The 21,483-nt window shown below is 39.2% G+C and overlaps 1 protein-coding gene across 1 annotated transcript; it reads left to right on the forward strand.

The window, feature by feature from the left end:
* The first annotated feature begins 2,151 nt into the window (after positions 1-2,151).
* Positions 2,152-21,465, forward strand: miga1 (mitoguardin 1). Its single transcript, XM_087832200.1, has 16 exons — positions 2,152-2,245; positions 3,948-4,104; positions 8,174-8,345; positions 9,560-9,678; positions 10,342-10,474; positions 10,624-10,760; positions 12,489-12,612; positions 12,819-12,913; positions 13,907-14,016; positions 14,188-14,260; positions 17,896-17,982; positions 18,090-18,188; positions 18,282-18,416; positions 18,534-18,587; positions 18,744-18,860; positions 19,404-21,465. The coding sequence occupies exons 2-16, from the start codon at positions 4,006-4,008 to the stop codon at positions 19,620-19,622; spliced, it is 1,773 nt and encodes a 590-aa protein (XP_087688326.1). The 5' UTR covers positions 2,152-2,245; positions 3,948-4,005; the 3' UTR covers positions 19,623-21,465.
* The last annotated feature ends 18 nt before the right edge of the window (positions 21,466-21,483 follow it).

A 21,483-nucleotide genomic window follows, 5' to 3' on the forward strand; every position in this document is an offset into this window, starting at 1 on the left:
AACAAACGAGCCCTCCCCATCCTGCTGCACGTTTGATTTTTAATTCTATACAGTCTATAATTTTGTGTTTTTAACAGCATTATAACCTCACTGTAGATTATTCAATTAGTAAGTCACATAAAAGCAAATATTAATTGTCTTTTGAGCCTAGTGATCCGCTCTTATCAATATTGAGGATCGGATGTGATGGGACAGTTATGGAGTGTTAGAGAAAAAACTGCCAGCGTCTTTAAACTTATTACAGTTCACTTACATGAAGGACAAAATGGGTAGCAATAAAGGAAAAAGAATGATTTGGTGATCATTAAAGACAACATGCCCTGTAATAAACCCATCCCAAGCGCCATCTAGTGTTTTCATAGTGAAGAAATCCCCTCTGCATGGATCCAACCACCCCAGAGTCACCAGTAGCAAAGCTCCACAATCAGATCGCGCTCCAGTGGCACCCTCTAATGTCCCAAAATGTTCTTATAAATGGATTATAAACATTAATGAGCGGTTATGTTACAGTGTGATGCTCATACAGCTGGACTGCTAAGTACTTCAACTGTGTTGCTGTCCACTTCTTTTTTTTTTAAGCAAATGATGAAGATTGTTATTATTATTTTACAGCTTTACAAAAATAGCAAAAAGCAAAACATGGCGATAGAAATATATGATTTTACAATTGATTCAATGCAAAGATAATAACCCAAAAGGTAGAGAGTTATTATACCACCACATTTCACACAGCATATTATGAATGAGAACAGATTTCTTAAAAAATAAAAATAAAAGAGAATAAACACATACCAAAGAAAATAATACATTAAGAATAAATTAATCAAGTTAAGAGACATTTGGAGAAACTAAACCAGAGCAAGGCTGCTTTTTCTGGTGGCATCAGCCCCAAAGTTCTATCTATGATCCCAAGTCTGTGTGATAAGGCGGCCTTTTGCGGCTGGATTTACAGTGAGGAAGACCAAAAACACACTCCTTTAATCTATGGCCTCTCCTACAACCTTTAAATAGTGTCCGGATCCCAGGGAAACATTTGCCCAAACACCCTGGAGAGTACACAGAAAAGACAGGTGAGTAATCATGTCTTAGCAGCAACTTCTTTGCACCAACCTTTACCTTTGCACTTTGCACACACATTTGCATAAGTTTTCCTCAACAGTAGACCTTATTTGCTCCCAGTAATAATTCTTTCGTCCTCACAGACAACCACCACACTTCTTGATGAGGAGTAGCTGTGCAGGACCTGGAACAATAGGCTGATTTTTGTGTCGTGGTCTGGTAGTATTTCTTATCTAATTTCAGTGATAATCATTCTTTAGTTTTTTCATTTATTCATCGTTCCCTGTCCTCGGGTTATTCCTTTAATAGATGACTTTGAAAGGCACAACTTTTCCTTTCTATATATAATATAGTGGATACATTAAAAAGAGGATGTTGAACATGGAGCTGCCAGGCAGACAAAAACGAGGAAGTTTTGTAGTTGTAGAGGGTTGGTGTAACAGAACACCATACAGGGGATAGAATGAGATGGAGGCAGACTGATCCACTGTGGTGACACCTGAAGGGAGCAGCAAGAAGAAGAAGAAAATGTTCATGTTTATCGATTACTAATTCATTTTGTTTGAACGACTTTAAAACATGAATATGGGGAAACTTTGTCCATCACGGCTTAGAATTCAGTACATTTTGTAAATTTTCTCAGTTGTATATAGCATTTGTATTCTATTTTTTTCTTATTGTATATTTTTTTCTATTTTATTCTACTGTATATAGTATTTTATTTTATTCTATTCTGTACAGTTGTGTACTGTATTTATTCTTATTGTATTCTAATTTTTGCTTCATAACTTTTGCACTGTCCACTTCCTGCTGTGACAAAACAAATTTCCCACGCGTGAGACTAATAAAGGTTATCTTATCTTATCTTAAAGATTATAATCACACTTTTTTTTTTTTAAATTAACGTTTGATTCTTTGTTTTCCTCTTTATATTTCTTATTTTCTTTATTGTAAAGCTTTGTCTTGATATTTCTGTTAATATTTCTGATAGATACATGTAGTAATCTGTAGTGTATACAGGCACACCGTAAGAGGGCGCAAGGAGCCCACAGTCACGTTGAGCGCGAACATGCTTTTATTTTGAAAATCCAGGCTGGTGCCGGAGTCCTTCACTGTGCGGCAGCCGAGGTCAGCCCGAGGACCAAGTGAAACAGTGGAGCTGTCTCTGCGGAGGAATATTAAAAAGGTACCGCTGAATTCATGTATGCTTTCATGTTCTCCCATTCAGCCAAGAGATGAGCTCGAGTTTGTCTGTCACAGTGTTTATTTTCAGCTGGTTTAATAGATTTAGCTAACCCCAGTAGCCTTATTAGCCTTGATAGCCGTTAGCTCATCGGTTTGGCGTTTCTTAACCATGTGCTTATGTGATTATCCATACCGGTGTCAGCGTTTTACCCCAGTGAAAACACTTTAGATGCTCCTGGGGAGGGGGGGGATCTTATGTGTCTTGTTTGCTATATAAACTTACTGAAGAGGAAGATAAAATCCGTTAACATTTAAAATAATATCACAATGAATATAAAAATACGCAAGTCGATTCAGAATAGATGAGAAGTGAAGCAGTAATTAATTAAAATAAAAACAAAAATCCGTAAGGACTTTTATTAATGTGGAGTCCGAAGGCTTTTTATGTTAAAACTATATAACACTAAAGAGTTTTCCTTTGCTTACCTACCTAGACCTTTTTAAAGTTATGGGGGGGCGTCTTTTTTTGAGAAAATCTCAAGGGTTTTTACCTGATGTTAAAAACTGGTGTTTATTTTCTTCTGCAAATTAGCAAATCTAAATATAGTTTTAGTTGAACATGAGAAAATATTTTTTGTGATGTTATGTTCTAAGTTGAAGGCATTGTATACATTTTTGTTGTTCAAATTTAGATGATGAGGATGTAAACCTGAGGGGGTAGGGCTAAATAAGTATATACTTCTGCCTACTCCTTTTCAAACAACTGCATGGAAAGATTTTATAAAATGTTGATGAATGTATATGTTTGAAATAAAAATGAACTGAACTGAACCTCTGTTATTGCAGTTTCAGGCTCTCAGACTCTCATACTTGTGACAAACATCATAACCCTCACACAAGCAAACTTTAAACATCTAAGACTAACAACGAGCACTGTGTGAGGCTCAGGCTTGGCTTTAAATGGCTGGATCGTCCAGCTGTGAGTGTCTTGTGCAGACTTAGACTTGGCTGTTAGATGGAAGTGTGCATATTTAATTAAGTAATGCCAACATTTTTCGTTTTTTACCTCAATTCTATTAAAATTGTTACAGTCCTCAAAGTAAACGGGGTTGATTTTAAAAAAAAATTCCATGAATTTAGCCCTTATAACTAATTAAGTACAAGAGATAAACACATGAAGCTTTCTTAGTTTAGAAACACTTTCTCAGCTTTTTAAAAGCTGTAAGAGAATCAGTTTTGCACCCAGCCAAAGTGCACACTCTAAAGCCAAAATCAACAAATTATAGCTTCGGTGTCATGGGATATTTCATGGTTTCAACAGCAAAAGTACACAAATTCAACTAGATAAAGTAATTTTCCATGGCTACATGTACAAAGAATGAGCTGATTCTGAGAGGGTCGGGATCAGATTGGACTTGTTTTGTTTTAATTAACCGACACCACTGCATCGGAGACATTTTACAGGCTTTTCTTTCATGGCAATCCTCGAGTGTGTGATGTTTAAGAATGAAAGTTTGCATGTTATCAGGCTTTTTTCCCCTGACTTTTAATTATATGTTATGCGGTTAAAACTGGCTGCTCACTCACTTTAAGCAAGGTATTCCTAGCAGTACATACAGAATACCAACAGCTTTGTGTATTAGTGTCATTATATCCCCTTCCTGAGCTTCCAAGGTTAAATCCCTTAATGTCATCCTCTTCAGCTTGCACAGAGCGGTGTCGAAGATAAGGGAGCTGCCAAGTCATGGGCAGAGCGTCACAATGACACATGAGACCCTCACGAGCTCACAGCTGTCCATGAGGACTGCAGCTCTGCGTATGGTTGACTTGCCGCTGTCCGTCTACAGCTCCCTGACACAGGTGAGGATGCTTTTCAACGTGCTCCTAGCAGCTATCAGAATATCCACACTGCATGGTTTACAAGAATGAATTATTTATTCACTTCATATTAGACCCTTCATATTGGAACTATATATAGACTATTCACTTTCTTTTGACCTATATTGCCACTCTTTTTTATATTTAATTGATTAGTGTAGTAAGAAATATTTCTATTAAGAGGAACACACTGTGAGAGGATTTGGAAATGCCTTTAAAACCTGATGAGGTGAGCCAGCAGCTGTATCTGTTTACATGTGAACGTCTACCACCTGTTGGAGAGATACTGAGCAGCTCGGCCAGTTTTCTAGCAAATGTTTTTCAAAGCATGCTGGTTTTAAACTCTAGGAAGCTCATGCAAACTTCTTTTCCTAAACTGAAGATCTGAAAGTTCTTATAAAACCAATATATGCAGAACTCCTTAAACAAGTTAAGAATGACTTCTGTTACATTTACAAAAATGTGAAGTAGTAGTTTGCATGTCAGTATTTTAGGTGTTTTCCCCCCAGTTTCACTTTCTTTCTTGGTCCTTGTGGCTGTAGGGTGTTGAATGCCTGGTATTTCTCTTCATTTACCCACATAAACACGTTATTGTGTTTATGCAGAAGGCGACAGTGTTTGTGTGGCTTGAGTCACGTAGCAGACCTGATATGATTAGAATATTCTGGTTGGAACATGCCTGACACGTGATGGCAGCGGTTATGAATACAGCTTGTACAAGCACTGGCAGCACTATTCAGTCATCCCAGTCCATTTAGTGACCTTTTAAAAAGTCAATATTATGGCTGTTGTCATACCTACTGAGTTGTTGAGAATTTGCAGCAGCTACGTCTGTGTGTCTAAATATAAACGGAGAGGACTACAAACACTATCTGAAATTGATTATTTAACATTTATGTGACAGGCGGATGGCGGGTCGTCTGCGCTGCCTCATATTACCTCAGTATCCGTTATACTTTGAGGCATGCGTCCTCAGTTAACTTCTCATCGGGCAGACAAGTGTTGCACTGAATGCAGCTCCTTCCTTTCCATCTTTCACAAGTTGTTTAATGCTATAAGATTATGGCAAAAATTATAACGCCGATTACCTTGGGCAATATTTGGTCAGAAAAATGTACTAATCTTTGGAAACATTTTGGATTTATTTAACTTAAAAATGGCTAATAGAGGATTTCCTTGAACTTTCATTAAATCGAGGACGATTAAGAAAGTAGAAATGGTCAATGGATTGGTTATTTATTTAGTCGTATGTATTTGGGGGGCTAAAAAAAAAAAACAGAACAAGAACAACATTGAAAAACAGAAAATTATTGTTTATCTCCATCATCTTTTTTTAATCATTTCTGCAAGCCAGAGTTATAATTTCATTCAAATTATTTTTTTCTTACAGCCCTATAATATTATTGTGACTGTTGAAATGCACAAAGAAACTTGGGATCAATTTTTAGATGTTGGGATCAGTATTCCATCTTTATGTTTTATGTTGGTTGGGGGGCTTTTAAGGCTGTAACAGTTCTACTGTTTGGTTTGGTGTGTCTTTATGAGAATGATTAAATGGTAAATGGCCTGTATTTGTATAGCGCTTTACTCGTCCCTAAGGACCCCAAAGCGCTTTACACATCCAGTCATCCACCCATTCACACACACATTCACACACTGGTGATGGCAAGCTACATTTTATCCACAGCCACCCTGGGGCGCACTGACAGAGGCGAAAAACAAAGGGGAAAAATGTATTTTCACCGCAGGCTTAGTAATGTTATCTTGATTTAATTTTGAAGAAAAATAATATACTTTATTAAAAAATAAACTATTCATTGTATATTCCAAAAAATTAATTAACTGAACACTCTTTAAACATCGCACTGCCTTGCTTTAACTGGACATGAACAGCTACACGTGGGAAGTACAGGAAAGTGGAACCGTGACATGATATTGTGGACATTTGTCGTGGTTTTAGAATTGTAACACCCGTGACACACTCTGTTATTTCTAAAGGGCAGTTTTACCTGTAGGGCGTAGTGTATGAAAGGCACCTGGTTGCTTTCGGTTTGGCATGGTGTCGTTGGGTGTGTTTTGATGTTTTTGCACAGTGTCTGTTTGTTTTATCTCGTTCTCCTGACTGATTGTCAGAAATGTCAGCATGACTGTTAGACCTGATCTTCTTACTGTATAGGGGAAAATATGTTTTCACTATTATTTTTTTATATACTTTTGACATTTTATTGTGTATATGATACTTTAAGATAAAGTTGTCTATAACAAAATTATAACACAGTGCCATCTGCTAATAATGGGCAGGGTTGTATTCATGAAAACAAAGGAGGGAAATCTATCAGTTGAAACAGGACTAAAAATGGAGCATCCGCAGCAAACTAATCTATCCCTTGCATCATTTCATAATTATTTTGTCTATTTATTCATCTTTGTTTTTGTATTTTTCTTTGTTTATGTTCTTCTGCCTCCTGACATCTGACCCACGTTAAAATAATGGACTGAACATTAGGGCTGCCACGATTAGTCGACTAGTCACGATTACGTCGACTATCAAAATCGTGGATGACTAATTTAATAGTCGTCGTTTGAAGCTTTGTAAGATCCCAAAATATGCAGGAATAAGTAGTAGGATTTAAGCGTGTAATAACGGACTGAAACAGAAGATGGCAGCACTGCATGTACAAGGATGCCAGCTGCCGTTAAACCCCGAAGAAGAAGACTGTGTCCCAGCGGCTATGCTCAGTTTTCAACAATGGCAGCAGCTAGTTAGTTTTAATGTTACTCTTATTATCTTTCTGGGTCACAAAATAAACGTTTAACATATTTCCAGGCGGAAATGTAGCTGTGTAAACTTCAAATATCTGCTCAGTTTATCAAGACACCACATATTTTCAAAAGCGCTCCAACGTTTTCGGACGTCTGTTACCCTCTAGCTCAGGGGTGTCAAACTCAAATACACAGTGGGCCAAAATTCAAAACTGGAACAAAGTCGCGGGCTAACGTTAATATTTATTGAAATATATTTATTCCTCCAGATATGAGAATGAATCCTTTCTTATGGACTCAAACACATTTTGCTGAAAAACTGAATATGGAACAAGCAAAGCTTAACACTAAACAATATATATATTAGCTGTATAATACCAGTAGGCCAGCTCTGATAGTAATTTGGGATGGCTTCACGGGCCAAATGTAATTAGGTTGCGGGCCAAATTTGGCCCGCGGGCCAGAGTTTGACACCTATGCTCTAGCTCGATAGCTAGCTGGGGTTCAAGGCTCACTAGAGCCGATGAGAACACCGGACTCCCGGCAAATCGTTTTCAAACCCACCGCCGTCTTTCGCTACTCAGGTTAAACATGATATATAAGTAACTTAGATAACTTAAAAATGTTATTGTTTGGCTTTTTTCAGTATTTTATTTGTTTCTAAGTAAATCGGTTTGGCTGAGATTAAAGTTATAGTTTTTACACAGCTGAATAAACATCAAGCAGACAACTGATTATCAGAAGTGTGAGATGCTCGAGAATATACTCCAGTGTCCTGTTATATTTTAGATAGCAAGGAGCAGACGGCTGAGTTTATTAAAATAAATTGTAACATACCCACTTTTGTACCCTCATACCTATAACAGACCCATTTCTATAATATATCTATATAAATATATTATTGATAATATATATTTTGTAATATATCTATATCATGGCTAAAGCACTAATGGATGGATGCAAACTGCATTTCGTTGCCTTGTACTTGTGACATGTGCAATGACGATAAAGTTGAATTCTATTCTAATTCTATTCTAGAAAAGGCTTTTGTCCCTGTGTTGTATATAAAGAGGTCCTCGGTATGTGTCGATTCATTTTTAATCTGTATGCTCACAAAAAAGGTTATGATTCTTTTACAAAGTACAGGATGAAAAGCTGCCGGAAAACAGACTTTAAATCATTAAAATCTGCATGTGATGCAGTGCATATATTGACAACGTACAGAATAAAAACATTTGGGGTGTATGAAAATCTAAGTTGATGGTCTTCTTCTCTTTCTTTTCTCCAGGTGAGCGTCAGCACAGACACCAAGAAACTGGTAGTTGCCACTGCCTTTGGTGCTGTCTCCCTCCTCTTCCTCGCTCGACGCTTCCAGAGGAGGAAGGGCAGAAAGAAGGTTCATCCACAGCACTGGGAGAAGGCTGGTTTAGAGTTTCACCCCCCAGCCGCAGGAGAGAATGGTAAGATCTCCTCACACTGATTTAATTCTTTCCTCTTCACCCAGCAGCTCATTGGCCTGTGATCTCCATTCAGTGTCAGCCCAGTTACTGGTGTGTGATGTAACAAGACTGACGTGCGAGGCCACTCCTGTATTACTTTGAACTTTGAAAAGGCAGGCTCTAAATAAATGGTTTAACTCATTTAATCTCCTCCAGGAAGATTAGAGTCCTAAAGAGAACTTAAAAGAAACGAGGAATTAAGGGAAGTCAGCTGAGCAGTTTAAGAGACCATTTTTCTTTCTTTTTGATACAATAGATTTAGTGGGTCTATAGTGTATAGCTTTACAGCATCACCCAAGACGCTAATGATCCCGGGTTTGGTCCTGGGAGGAGTAAAAACGTTTCCAAATCAAACATGCAGACTTATCTGCTGTGGCCAGCTTGTTTTGAATGAGCGAGCAGCCAAAAGTAGTTTTAGGTTTAATAAAGGGAAAATGTTTACAGAGGTTTTAACAATGACAGGAGACTATCTTTGCAAACCCGATTTCATTCTGGGAAGATCCGCTAACCTAACACTCGTGCTGGGTTTCTGACAGAGAAGTTGGTTGAGCTGATACACTAATTTGTGCTGTGGCACAGAAAGAACGGCGGAGCTGCTTCTGTGCTATATGAGCACAGAGAGAGGCTTCAGGGTGTTTATTCCCCATTTACAGCATGAAGTAAAATATTGTGAAAAACTAGGATGCATTGATTTTTATTTTCTTTAGTAACTATAAGCTACCTGCTTGATTGTTTAGCAATGGGTCTGTTACCCTCTGCTCTGTTTATTGTAGCACGAAAGTTAAATTAAATGTTGGCATCTATCTGATATCTGGATTGTTGGCATCCACAGTCAGCTGAGTATTTGCTGCCACATGTATTTCTCTTACAAAGACCTTTTGAACAGGCGTTTCTCAACGAGCTGCCTGTCTGATGCCTTTTCTCCACCTTTGTCCCCACTGGGCCTTTCACTGAATCACTGTGTGTAAATCAAAGCACACCTTTGTTTGCTGTGTTTGAATCAAATTGGCAAAAAAACGGCTTCAGGAAAGTTAATTATTAAAATACCATGGAGGCTTTCCAGAAAAAGTTACCCAGATGTTAAATTTGACATGTCCACTGTGTAATCCTGGTATTATAGTCGGATCTTTCTGGGAAACCCCATTTCATCTGAACTCTCATCTTTATCTTCTCAGATAATACGAGCCAAAACATCACGCTCTCCCTCAACTCCAAGAATGGCTACTCCTCTGATCTGGTTCTCAGTGCAGGAGGTTACAGGAAGTTGTCTGGATCTGTCATGAGCCTGGCTTCGGTAAGATAAGAGCACGGAGTGTGTTTAGACTGCATTTAAAGATAAATTTTATCTGAAATGACAAAACCAGGAGACATGATGCAAAAATATTTATGTGATACTACCTGGAAAGTTTTTAAATTAAAGAAGAAAACTTAACTTGTTTATGTTTTGTGTCTGACATGTTTTTGTTCATATACTCCTAAAATCCGCACACCAGAGGTGGTGAATATTTACTGCCTTTAGGACTCGTGATGATTTCTTTATTCCTTAAAAAATAACATGCAGGAGTACTAAAGCAACCACTTCAGGATCTGACAGGCACATCATCACTCAGGATTAAATAACCCTTAGTGGGCATTAATAATAAAAGCAGAAGTTAAGTGGGCTCTGTCTTCATTTTTTCATTAACTTGGTGAAAAAACAGGAAAAAAAACTGAGTGACCTTTGTGTCATGTTCAGAAGAACAGGGAACCTTAAATTATACAGTGAACCTTTAAGTATTAGATGCTGTAAACAGTATTTACTAATGATGTGTTCTTTTTAGGTGGTGCCTATGTAGGATCATTAACTGTGTAACCAAAAACACATTAAATTAATGTAATATCTGTTTAATTTCATCATTTCCAGTCTTGTATTAGTAAAACTTGTTGATGTTTGTTCTGTTTTTGTGTTTTTGTGCAGGTAAAAAGCTTGAACTCATCCAGCAGCAGTACCTGCGCAAATGATTCCACCTGTTGGGACGGAGTGGAGGATGTTGACAGTTGCAGTGTGCTCAACCTACCTGTCACCACACCTGAAAACCTGTACCTAATGGGTAAAGAAACCTCTGTGTACTATGTACCAGTATCCAGTAATACTGTTTGAATGTACTGTAATAGTTTTTGGTGGGTTGCAGTGTTTAAAATTGGAGGTGCTGAGTCATTGATTGCTTTAGGAGACTCAGTCTGTGTGTGTTTCTCTCAGGTATGGATTTATTCGAGGAGGCCCTGCGGCGGTGGGAGGAGGCGCTGACATTCAGGAGCAGGCATGCTGAGGACGATGCGAGCTGTGCCTCAGTCAAAATTGGAGCTGGAGACACCATTGCTGAGCAGAGCATGGAGGTGAGACAAACACTCCATACAGGTCTTATTGCAGACTGTAGCCAAAAAAAGAGAAGCACAGTCTGAGTGCAAATGGTATCAAGGGGCCCAAAGTGCACTGTGTAAAGATTCCCTACACCCTTACACCAGCAGCAGCAGCTTGTGGAGACGATGGAAGATGTATGTTGTTGACATGAAATTCTTCATCTTTGATGACAGGTGTACACAACAGGTGTGGTGCAAATTACTGAGACCAAAATTTCCCCCTAATTCAGAAGAATTATTCTACTGATACTTTGACTGATTACATAACTGTAACTGAGTAGAAAAGAGGTCCAACCATCCATTCGGGTCCATTTCACAGAAATCCCCCAGACCTCCCTATGAGCACAGAGGTTTTTCCCAAACCAGCTGAGAGAGACATAATCTCCTCCTTTGGCCGTGCTTAAAACGCTTCACCTAAGAAGCGTCTGAGTTAAATCCTCTTGTACCATCACTCTTCCTCACGTCTGCAACCGGCCTGCTCTCACATTGATCTTAACGAGGCCCGAGTATGCTTCAGTTTGTTTCGCCATCTCAGCTCTTCTCTTTTAAGCTCCCTTGCTCTTTCTTACATGCATTTACGGCACAGCTTGAAAGGTCCTCTTGGAGAGCACAACTAGGTTCATAATTTTATGCATGCTGTGGATTAATTGGAGCATTTTTAGAAGCCCCGATCTCTCTCATGCCTCATAGATTTGTTCAGAAAGACAGCAGTTTTCCATGAAGTTGAGGAAGCGTTCGAGTTGTGTGCTTGAGCATAGGTGGCGATCATGCCATGTCATCATGTCATAGCGCAGAATGCAGCGATCAACCTAGTGGAAGGAGGTTAACTTTGATTAACCTTCATGCTCTGACACAGTACAGATCAGTTAGTGAGAGTCCAGACATCCTTTGGAAAAAGTAAACCAGTAAAATAAGTGGGCTCTTCATTTTTAAAATGACTTTTTTTTTTTTTTTTTTTACAATTGCCATAAAATAGCTCTTTTGGCACAACATGCAAATAGCTCATATGTGTTTTCTTTTTTTGTTAAACAAAAAAAGAAAATGGTTGCATAACATCTGTCTGATACCAAAAAGTAGATGTATTGATTCACATCCCACCAACATTTTCTGTGCTCTGTTCTTTAGTACCAGAGGAAGGTAGAGTTTAGAGATTATGCTGCCCACAGACACAATGCAGATGAGACTACAGGTCGCTAACTACAGGAATAACCAGCACTGACAGCCCACCTGTGTGTCAGAGTTTGGATTGCATAACAGCACACTAATTGGGTCTCTAACGAGATTGGAGGGATTTTGAATCAGTAGTTAAGCCTGCACCCAAACACAGCTCGGGCTGCAGCTTTGACTTGTGTCAAGGAAAGCCAGTACAATCTAATGCGTTTTTAAAGCTACTTAGAAATGAGGTCACATGAGATTCACAAGGAAGAGCTGCAAATACTCTTTTAAAATAAGAAAAAAATGCTATTTTCAGTAGACCAATTTAGACCAATTTCGACTTTAGACCAATTTCAGTAGACCAATTTAGACCAAAAACAAATTTTCAAGAATATATATTATATTTGTTAAGTCTCAAACCAGCAGCTTAACCTGATGGTTTGCACAACTCTTATCTAGTGCGCCTGAGAACTCGGTTATCCCTACCGAAATTAAGACAAATCTTTACATTCTGATGAGTCAAGTTTCTTTGATTGTTTGTGTGTTCAGGATGTCATCAGCGCAGAGTTCATCCACAGGCTGAAGGCTCTGCTGCACAGGGCTTACCGCCTCCAGGAGGAGTTTGAGGGAGTGTTGGGGATGTCAGAGCCCTCATCCCACAGCAGCAGCCAGGGTGAGTCACTGAAGCATTATGCAGTTCTTTTTGTCCAACACAGAAAAATAGGCACAGCAGTAAAAGACAGTGTGAAGCAAAGCAGGAAGCCAGTGCGCATATATAATTTTGTGTGTGTGAGCAGGTGTGTTGGAGGACTTTTTTTCTTTCTTTTTTTAAAAATTGTAAATATATGTGTGATGATTCCTATTCTGTTTCTTACACAGTGGCAGACATTTTGTCCAGAGAAGAGTTAGATGACGCCTGTCTGAGGGACAGCATCAGCATCGCCTCCACTGACTCGTTTGTGTCTGCAGCTGAGGTAACAGAAGCACCAAATCCTCCCATTAACACCTCTGGAGTTCTTCTACAGTGCTTTTTTTGTCAGTTGTTTTCTGTAAAGGGTAAAAAAAAAAAAACAGTGCTTTTGGTTGCAAGGAAAAGTATTTTAAAAAAAATAAAAAAAAATACAGCATTTAGAAAAAATAAATTTTGGTTCAGTAAAAAAAAATCTAATTTGGATTTCTTTCGAATTTACATTTCCTTCATTTTAAAGAACAAAAAAGCAGGAAGGAGTAATTCAAACATACGTTTTTGTCTATATAAATTCTGAATTGGTTTCTTTCTATTTCTAAAACATGAAAAACATACACGACTTGTCACAAATCAGGAGATCCTGCTTCGGTTAGTTAACCACAGCACTTTGTTCACAGCCATGTGGGTTGGGAACAAAGCACGAGGAGAGGAGGTGAAATCAGGAAAGGTCTTAAACTAAAACTGTCTGAACCTTTAAAGCTCCGACTGATTCGCAGCAGGAGTTTGACTCAGGAAGCTTTACTCTTCCTCTGGGTTCACCACCCGGTGTTTACCAGTTCTCTGTTTATCGCCTTTACTTATTAAGTCTCAGTGGGGGCTCAAGGTGCTACTGGCGCACTTGACCCACATATCACTAAAATAAACTGGTTCTTAAGAATCACTGGTGGTGTGTTTACAGAGTGTACAAGCTAATTTTACGCACCAATGACTTTAACGTCCTCCCTGCAGAAAGATAACAATGCTTTACAAGGATTGTGTGTTTAAACATCCTTTTAGAAATGGCAATTAAATTATTAGCAGTGGGGTTTTTTTCTGGCCTGGGCAAAGTTTATGCATTAATATTAGTTTCTTAATAATAATTCTTAATAAAAATGATGTTTGTATTTCACCATTTCTTGTTTTTGGTTTCATGCAGACAATAAAAAATTGTGAATAACAAGATTTTATGTACCCTTCATTGTTCAGTCCATGATGCCTTTGCTATCTGTCTCCACCTCAGATGTCCGAGCACAGAGAGCTGAGGAGTGTTTTCACTCTGGGACGTCACCCTTTGTATGAGGAGGCGCTGAAGATGGCTGAGGATGGCAGTATCTCCTGCAGAGTGCTGCGGTAATCAGACATTAACACACGTCGTATAGAAGACAGTCAGGGAAACTTGTACAGCGTTGTGATCGTCCCACTGTGAAATTTGTTGGCATGACAGCATGAACTTTCTTATTTTGTTCTCCCGATCGTCTGCTGGCAGTTAAATGAGAGGTTTCTCTTGATTTTCACTCTCAGAACTGAGATGCTGGAGTGTCTCGGGGACTTGGATTTCCTGGCTAAGCTGCACTGTGTGCGGCAGGCGTGGCAGGTACGGTTCAGTAAGATGGTGCTCACCAAAGACTGTATGCTAAGATGAATGATAGTCTCCACTTCTCATGCACAATAGTAAAACTAGAATATTGTGACTGAGTTTGCCTGATGTGGATGTTTGCTGAAGGAGGGGGGGAAAGGGTCAGGTAGCTTTATGTTATCTGATCTGTTGTGCTTAATTCAGTTCAGTTTTATTTCACACAACAATCGCCCCAAGGCACTTTATATTGTATGGTAAAGACTAGAGATGGCACGATACCACTTTTTTATGTCTGATACCGATATCATAAATTTGGATATCTGCCGATACTGATATAAATCCGATATAGCGTATTTTATAATCAATAAAATGTTTTTTTTTTAAATATCTTGCTGCATTTTGTATAAGTTCATACTCAAGTTTAAAAAACAAAACAAAACTAAAGCTATTCTGTTATACCTGTATGCAAGGTGCTACTGGCGCACTTGACCCACATATTAGAGATGGCACGATACCACTTTTTTGTGTCCGATACCGATACCGATATCATAAATTTGGATATCTGCCGATACCGATATGAAACCGATATAGTGTTTTTTAATCAATAAAACTGTTTTTTTAATATCTTGCCTCTCACACTGCACCCAAAATATTTCATAGTTCAGCAACACTGATCAATCTAATGAACTTAAACCTACTCCATCCTCCCTATTCTGGTATTTTAAAGAGTACTTAGCAGAAATATTAAGCAACCTAACTAATAGGGTTGCAAACTCCCAGCAAAAGAAAATAGGGAACCACCCCCCACCCTCCAGCTCATGATGCTTAATCAATGTAATCAACTTTAATTTGATGCAGGGTGAAAAAAATTCACAGAAATAAATTATTTTTCAAGAATAATTAAATAGATTCAACATCTTTCTTCAACAGAATTGCAGAATTCACAGATGGTACTTTCCCAAAGGAAAAAGTACTATAGCTTACTAGGGTATATTAGACTTAACAGTTACTATATACAGTAATGGACTTCTATACATTTTACATCAGATGAAAACTTTGGGTATAAGATTCAGATAATTATTAAATAATTAAAAGCTAGATATTTTAAATGAGAATAAGAAAGAAAAGTATGTCTTTGTGCCCCCTTTTCCCTGTTAATGCCCTATCGGCCCCCCTGGCTAAACTTTCCACCCCTGCACAGTTACCAGCCGTCAGCTGCTAGAAAAAGATCCTGGTGTAGAAATAATATTAAATAAATTCTAACAACAGTTTATCAAGCTTAAACGTGCTGCTGTTGTTCAGCCGCTGGTTTCCTCTTTCTGGTGCAAAGTGGGCCAAAAACAAAGAAGAGAGACGGACTCGCGACAGAAAAGCCGATCAGCTGATCATTGATCAGTTTCACGATTGAAGTAGCAGCAGGAGAGAGAGAGAGGGAGAGAGGCAGTCGCTCCATATATCGGTTGTTAAGCTTAATGCGGGAATGCTTTACAAATATTCAGAGATGAACTTACACACTTGCTTTACTTCTCTCTGGGATAACTTCCTCAGAGATGAAATGTTTGCTAGCAGGCTACAAATACACACAGCCGCTCTATCACGTGATGCACACTGCTCCGACATGCTACGGTTATGAGCCGAGTTACGCCGTGTCGCAAGTTTTGTGAGGTGCTTTTTTGATATTTAATGGATCGGATTACATTTTTTATTTCTCTCCGATATCCGATCCAGTAATTTAGGTCAGTATCGGACCGATACGTAATATCGGATCGGTCCATCTCTACCACATATCACTAAAATAAACTGATCTATGAAAATAATTTATAGATCAGCAATACTGATCAATCTAATAAACTTAAACCTGCAGCATACTCCCTATTCCGGTATTTTAAAGAGTACTTAGTGGAAATATTAAGCAACCTAATTAATAGGATCGCCAACTCCGAACACAAAATAAATAAATAAATGGCGAACCCCCCCCCCACCCTCTGCCTCATAATGCTTAATTGATGTACTCAACTTTAATTTAATACACATGTAAAAGAAAATGCACAGAAATCCATAATTTTTCTACAATAATTAAATAGATTCAACATCGTTCTTCAACAGAATTGCAGACTGCACAGATGGTACCTTCCCAAAGGAAAAAGCACTATTGCTTAGTAGGTTATAAATTTGACTTAATAGTTCCTATATACAATAATGGATTTCTATACATTTTACATCAGATGAAAACTTTGGTTGTAAGATTCAGATAATTATTTATTAAAAGCAAGACATGACAATAAGAAAGAAAAGTATTTCTTTGTGCCCCCCCCCCCACCCCCCCCCACCCCCTCCCTGTTCATGCCCTATCGGCCCCCCTGGCTAAACTTTGCTAGATCCGCCCCTGCACAGTTACCAGCCGTCAGCTACGTAGAAAAGGATCCTGGTGTAGAAAGTAATATTAAATAAATTCTAACAACAGCTTGTCAAGCTTAAACGTGCTGCTGTTGTTTATGCGCTGGTTTCCTCTTTCTGGCGCAAAGTGGGCAATAAACTAACGAGAGACGGACTCGCGACAGAAAAGCCGATCAGCTGATCATTGATCAGTTTCATGATTGAAGTAGCAGCAGGAGAGGGAGAGAATGAGAGGCAGTCGCTCCCAGCATTCGCTGGGAATGTTTTACAAACATTCAGAGATGAACTTACACACTTGCTTTACTTCCCTGGGATAACTTTCTCTGAGATTAAATGCCGGTTTGGAAGCATGTAGCGAGGCTCCAAATGCTCAAGCAGACCGCCGACAGGTCTCGCATGACACAGCCGCTCTATTATGAGACGCACACTGCTCCGACATGCTAAGGTTATGAGCTGAGTCACGCTATGTTGCCAGTTTAGTGAGGTGCTTTTGTGATATTTAATGGATCGGATTGCATTTTTTATTTCTCTCCGATATCCGATCCAGTAATTTAGGTCAGTATCGGACCGATACGTAATATCGGATCGGTCCATCTCTCGTAAAGACCCTACAGTAGTACAGTACAGAGAAAACCCCAACAATCAGACAAACCCCACCATGAGCAAGCAGTTGGTAAGAATGGGAAGGAAAAACTTGCTTTTAAGAGGAAGAAATCACCAGCAGAACCAGGCTCATACTCACAAAACGTAAAGAATATACTCACAGCTCATAAGGCGTGTAATAGACCAGTGCTCTCAAACTACCGGGCAGATTATTAGGTGAAACTAAGGTGACAGGGTAACCCTGGCTTTGATCATGCAAACAGTCTTATTTAATTTCTTATGACTTTTATTATTTTTAGTGTGTAGTTTACTGTTGTTATTAGTGTTATTAGGTATAGCGTTTATTTTGTATAACCTGTTGTTTAAGATGTGCTATAGAACTTTGACTTGACTTGAATTAATAGGGTAAGATAAATGCTCCGATTAAAAATATTAAGGCATTTTTCCTGATTGCCTGTTTGGATATTTTGGCTTTATTCTCAATAGTATTTCTGTGTTGCTGTGGACATTAAGAAGTTGAATTAGCCAGAGAAACACTGCAGACCTCCTGCTCATTGAATTCCGGACCACAGTTGTAATTTTTGAACTGTAGATTATTGTTCATGTATGTATTGAAAATTAAAACTAATTAAAGAATTTTGTTTTGTCTGCAGCTCATTTTGTGTGACAGGACAACTTGGACGTTTCTGGCTGACACAGGAAAGAAAATACTGTCTTCCATTATAGTCAAAGCACAAAAGGTAAAACTGAAAATACAGATAACGGATTTAGAAAATAGAAATAATTGTTTGTTTTTTTTAATTGTATGAGCTGTTCTCCGCCTCACATGTTGCTGTTCGGTTTTCAGAGCCCAAAGAGATTTGAGGAAGTGTTTGAAGAGATGATTTCCTTCCTGGAGCACACAGAGCACTGGGAAAACACAGAATTGGAACTCGCCGCACGGGGGGTAAGTGTGATTCTCTGACCTGTGATCCAACACGACTTAAATCGGTCGAACAGCGTTTTTCCTTTCTTCTCTTTGCTTGACATTCTTCACCAGGTGAAGCATTTGAACTTCTACGACATCGTGCTGGATTTCATTCTGATGGACTCTTTCGAGGACCTGGAGAATCCACCCATCTCCATCCAGAACGTGATCAACAACCGCTGGCTCAACAGCTCCTTCAAGGAGACAGTGAGTAAAACTACAAAATAGCACCCGCATATGTATACATACCACTGAGACACATGAAAGGCAAAGGAGTTAACACAAGTGAGTTTTCATTGAATCTGACATGTATTTGTTTCACAGGCTGTGGCATCAAGCTGTTGGTCAGTGCTGAAGCAGAAGAGGCAGCACATGAAGGTACGAGTCTGAGGTCCTAAAATGCACAGTAACAGGAGGGTGGCGCTGGAGGAAATATCTCTACCTGAAATGTGATGTAGGGTTAAAATAACTTATTTCTATGAATACAGAGATGAGCAGGTAGATCTGAACACCTCTGTGCCGTTTGTCTCTCAGGTGTCCGACGGCTTCATTGCCCATTTTTACTCCGTGTGTGAACAGATCGGCCCCGTCCTGGCGTGGGGCTTCCTGGGGCCAAAGGGCTCCCTGCACGATTTGTGCTGCTTCTTCAAGGTTAGAACATGAGGAACATGTGCGAGTATCCTGTTTTAAACATGGACTGTTTTGTGTCAGTGGATGAGATTTGGACTAAATTTGGAACGAAAATGAGAATTAATCTTTTTCAACCACTGCTTTTAAACGAGTTTTTGTACTTAACTAAAAGTAAATATAGTTGTGAAGAAATGAGTTCACTGAAATAAGTGCTCCACAAACAGAAACAGTATTGTTTCCCAAAAAAAATAGTTTGGTAAATCTGTTATGACAACCAGTCTGAGGAGGCTTTAGTATAAGTTTATTGAGATTTGGGATGTTTGCAGGATTGGGAGTCAGCAGCCTTTTAAAACTGTTTGTATTGTAATATCTATTCTGACATCCTTAAATCTGCCCCTGATTTTAAAAACCATATTATGATTAGGGGAAAAGGAAAAAAACTAGAGCTTATACAATCTGAACCTCCCAGTCTTAACTCGTTCCCCCTGTGGACGACATTTGACGACCTTCCTGCACCCTTAATGATGAATTTTGAGTTACTCATGAGTTCCGTTTTTCCTGCAGGACCAGGTGCTGCACTTCCTGAAAGACATCTTTGATCTGGATAAAGTGCGTTACTGCTCGGTGGAGAGTTTGGCGGACGACGTGCTCCAGCTGCTCCACCGACGCTCAGAACTGCTGCTCGCCTACCTGGGAGCCGACTCGCTGCGGTACCTGAACGGGTGCAACTCACCACCGGTGCACCTGGTTCCCAGTGCCCTGCTGGAGGCACGAGTGCAGTGAGAGACACGGCCAAGTCTTTAAATATTACACAAGTCAGTCCCAGCATTCGTTCAGGGGTGAGTTCACATCAAATGTTGGACCAAAGGAAACTGTAGGTGTGAGCTTACCTGCAGTCTGTGAAATCAACTCATTATGTCTCCCATCATGCCAGTGTCATGATGTCCAAAGTCAGTGGATCCACGTAAACTGAACCAGCCGTCTGGTCTCTGGTGTGGTCTCCACTTCCTCTTCTTATCCCCTGGCCGCTTTTCAATGTGCCATAGCAGCGCTTTTAAAAGGTTCAAAGAGAACAGCAATAATATTTATTAAATATGAACTTGTGTAGTAATAAACTGAGGCAGGCTTGGAATCTGTTGCAGTAGGTGTTGTGTTATGTAAATTGAGGGAATTTTAATACCATTAAGAGCAGTTTGTGAAAGAAGAGGTAATTTATTTTATTATACAGCAGACAGGTGCAGAGCTTATTTGTAGAAATAGTGTCTGCATGCATTAATAGGTTAGTGATCGCTCTCACAGACAAGAGGGCATGCTTTATGCCCAGAGCTGCTCTTCGCTGAACAAAGGGCCTCAGTTTAAGAGGTGGAAATGTGCTGAATAGGAGATAAAATGCAGCGATTCAGTTTCTTTACTTGAAAGGGGGAAAGTTTTTGTTTTTTTGACACTACAAGCCACAGAACTTTTATGCAATGTTAAAGTTTAGCACACAAAGCTCCCAAAGCCAATATAATAAGTCGACACATCGCGACTGCACATCTGCCCAGCTGCTGTACAACTTGTGCCGCTCGGTTTTTCATGACGGGCAGAAACACAGAAAGCCTTATTGTCAATGCAAATATTCAAGCCTTGTGTTTGTCGCTGAATGTCAGCCCACAGTGTTCGTGTTTCCAATCATCTGGGAAGTTTTAAAAAAAAAAAAATACTGTAGTGTGTTAATGTCTATCCTGCAGATCAGTTACTGTGTACAGAATATACACTGCATGCTTGAAGCTCAAGCTCCTACAGAAGTAGAAAATGTAGAGTCAAGTCTGGAGTGTCAGTCTAATGCAACCTCCAAATGTTGTCTTAAAAGTGGACATACAGAACTGGCAATGAGCACAGTATTATTCTTTCTCCCGACTGGTGTAGCTTTGCATGATTCAAAGTTCAAAATAATCCCCATTTGTCTGGTAATTCTTATTAGTCATTAACTATTTATAATAATAATTTAAAAAAAAAAAGAAATACAAGCTGAACTAAGGTGAAGATCAGCAGGATTGCATCAGCAAACATTTTGTCCTGCCTATTAAAGTCTCATTGAGCCAGCTTGGTTTCATTCCATATCACTGCTCCACCAGCAGTCATTCCCCATCTTGGTATACTGCATTAAGCCAGATTTTATCTGATTGGCTTTCCCTCCGAGATGGGCAGGGCTGTTGTGCTCTCATCACCACATGCCTCAGATGACCATGTTGAAGAGAACTGCTCTCACTGATGACTGGATGACACACCAAGAGCAGTGTGAAGGCTTCACCTCACCAGGATTAGATAGACTTCATTAACTTTAGCCATGATTAATGCAAAATCGTCCACTTTCAAGTTTAGCATTTTAGGTGTTCACGCACATACAATGTAATAGATCACTGTGCGCACTTATCTCTTAAGCTGTAGACTTCTGAAATTCAAATATGAGTATAGACTGGATGGAGATTGCTTTATGTTCTGATTTTTATTTTTCCAGACTAAGTCCAGAAAGGTTACAAGAAACGAGTGTTTGTTGTTGTTCAGCTGGGATCATATCATACAATGTTAATGTGTTACATGTTTTGACTGATTGGTGAAATAAAGTTGAATGTGTGCAAATAAAGACTGAGAATGTCCTTCT

Source organism: Neolamprologus brichardi, chromosome 18 (genome assembly GCF_056152115.1).
Source record: "Neolamprologus brichardi isolate AB-2024 chromosome 18, ASM5615211v1, whole genome shotgun sequence".
Lineage (NCBI taxonomy): Eukaryota > Metazoa > Chordata > Actinopteri > Cichliformes > Cichlidae > Neolamprologus > Neolamprologus brichardi.

Bases quoted from the DNA above. Each gene is read 5' to 3' on its own strand.
- miga1 (XM_087832200.1), top strand. From the start codon at position 4,006: ATGACACATGAGACCCTCACGAGCTCACAGCTGTCCATGAGGACTGCA. The intron at 10,475-10,623 runs GTAAAGAAACCT...TGTTTCTCTCAG, and splicing joins TGAAAACCTGTACCTAATGG to GTATGGATTTATTCGAGGAG. The intron at 18,189-18,281 runs GTAAGTGTGATT...ATTCTTCACCAG, and splicing joins TGGAACTCGCCGCACGGGGG to GTGAAGCATTTGAACTTCTA.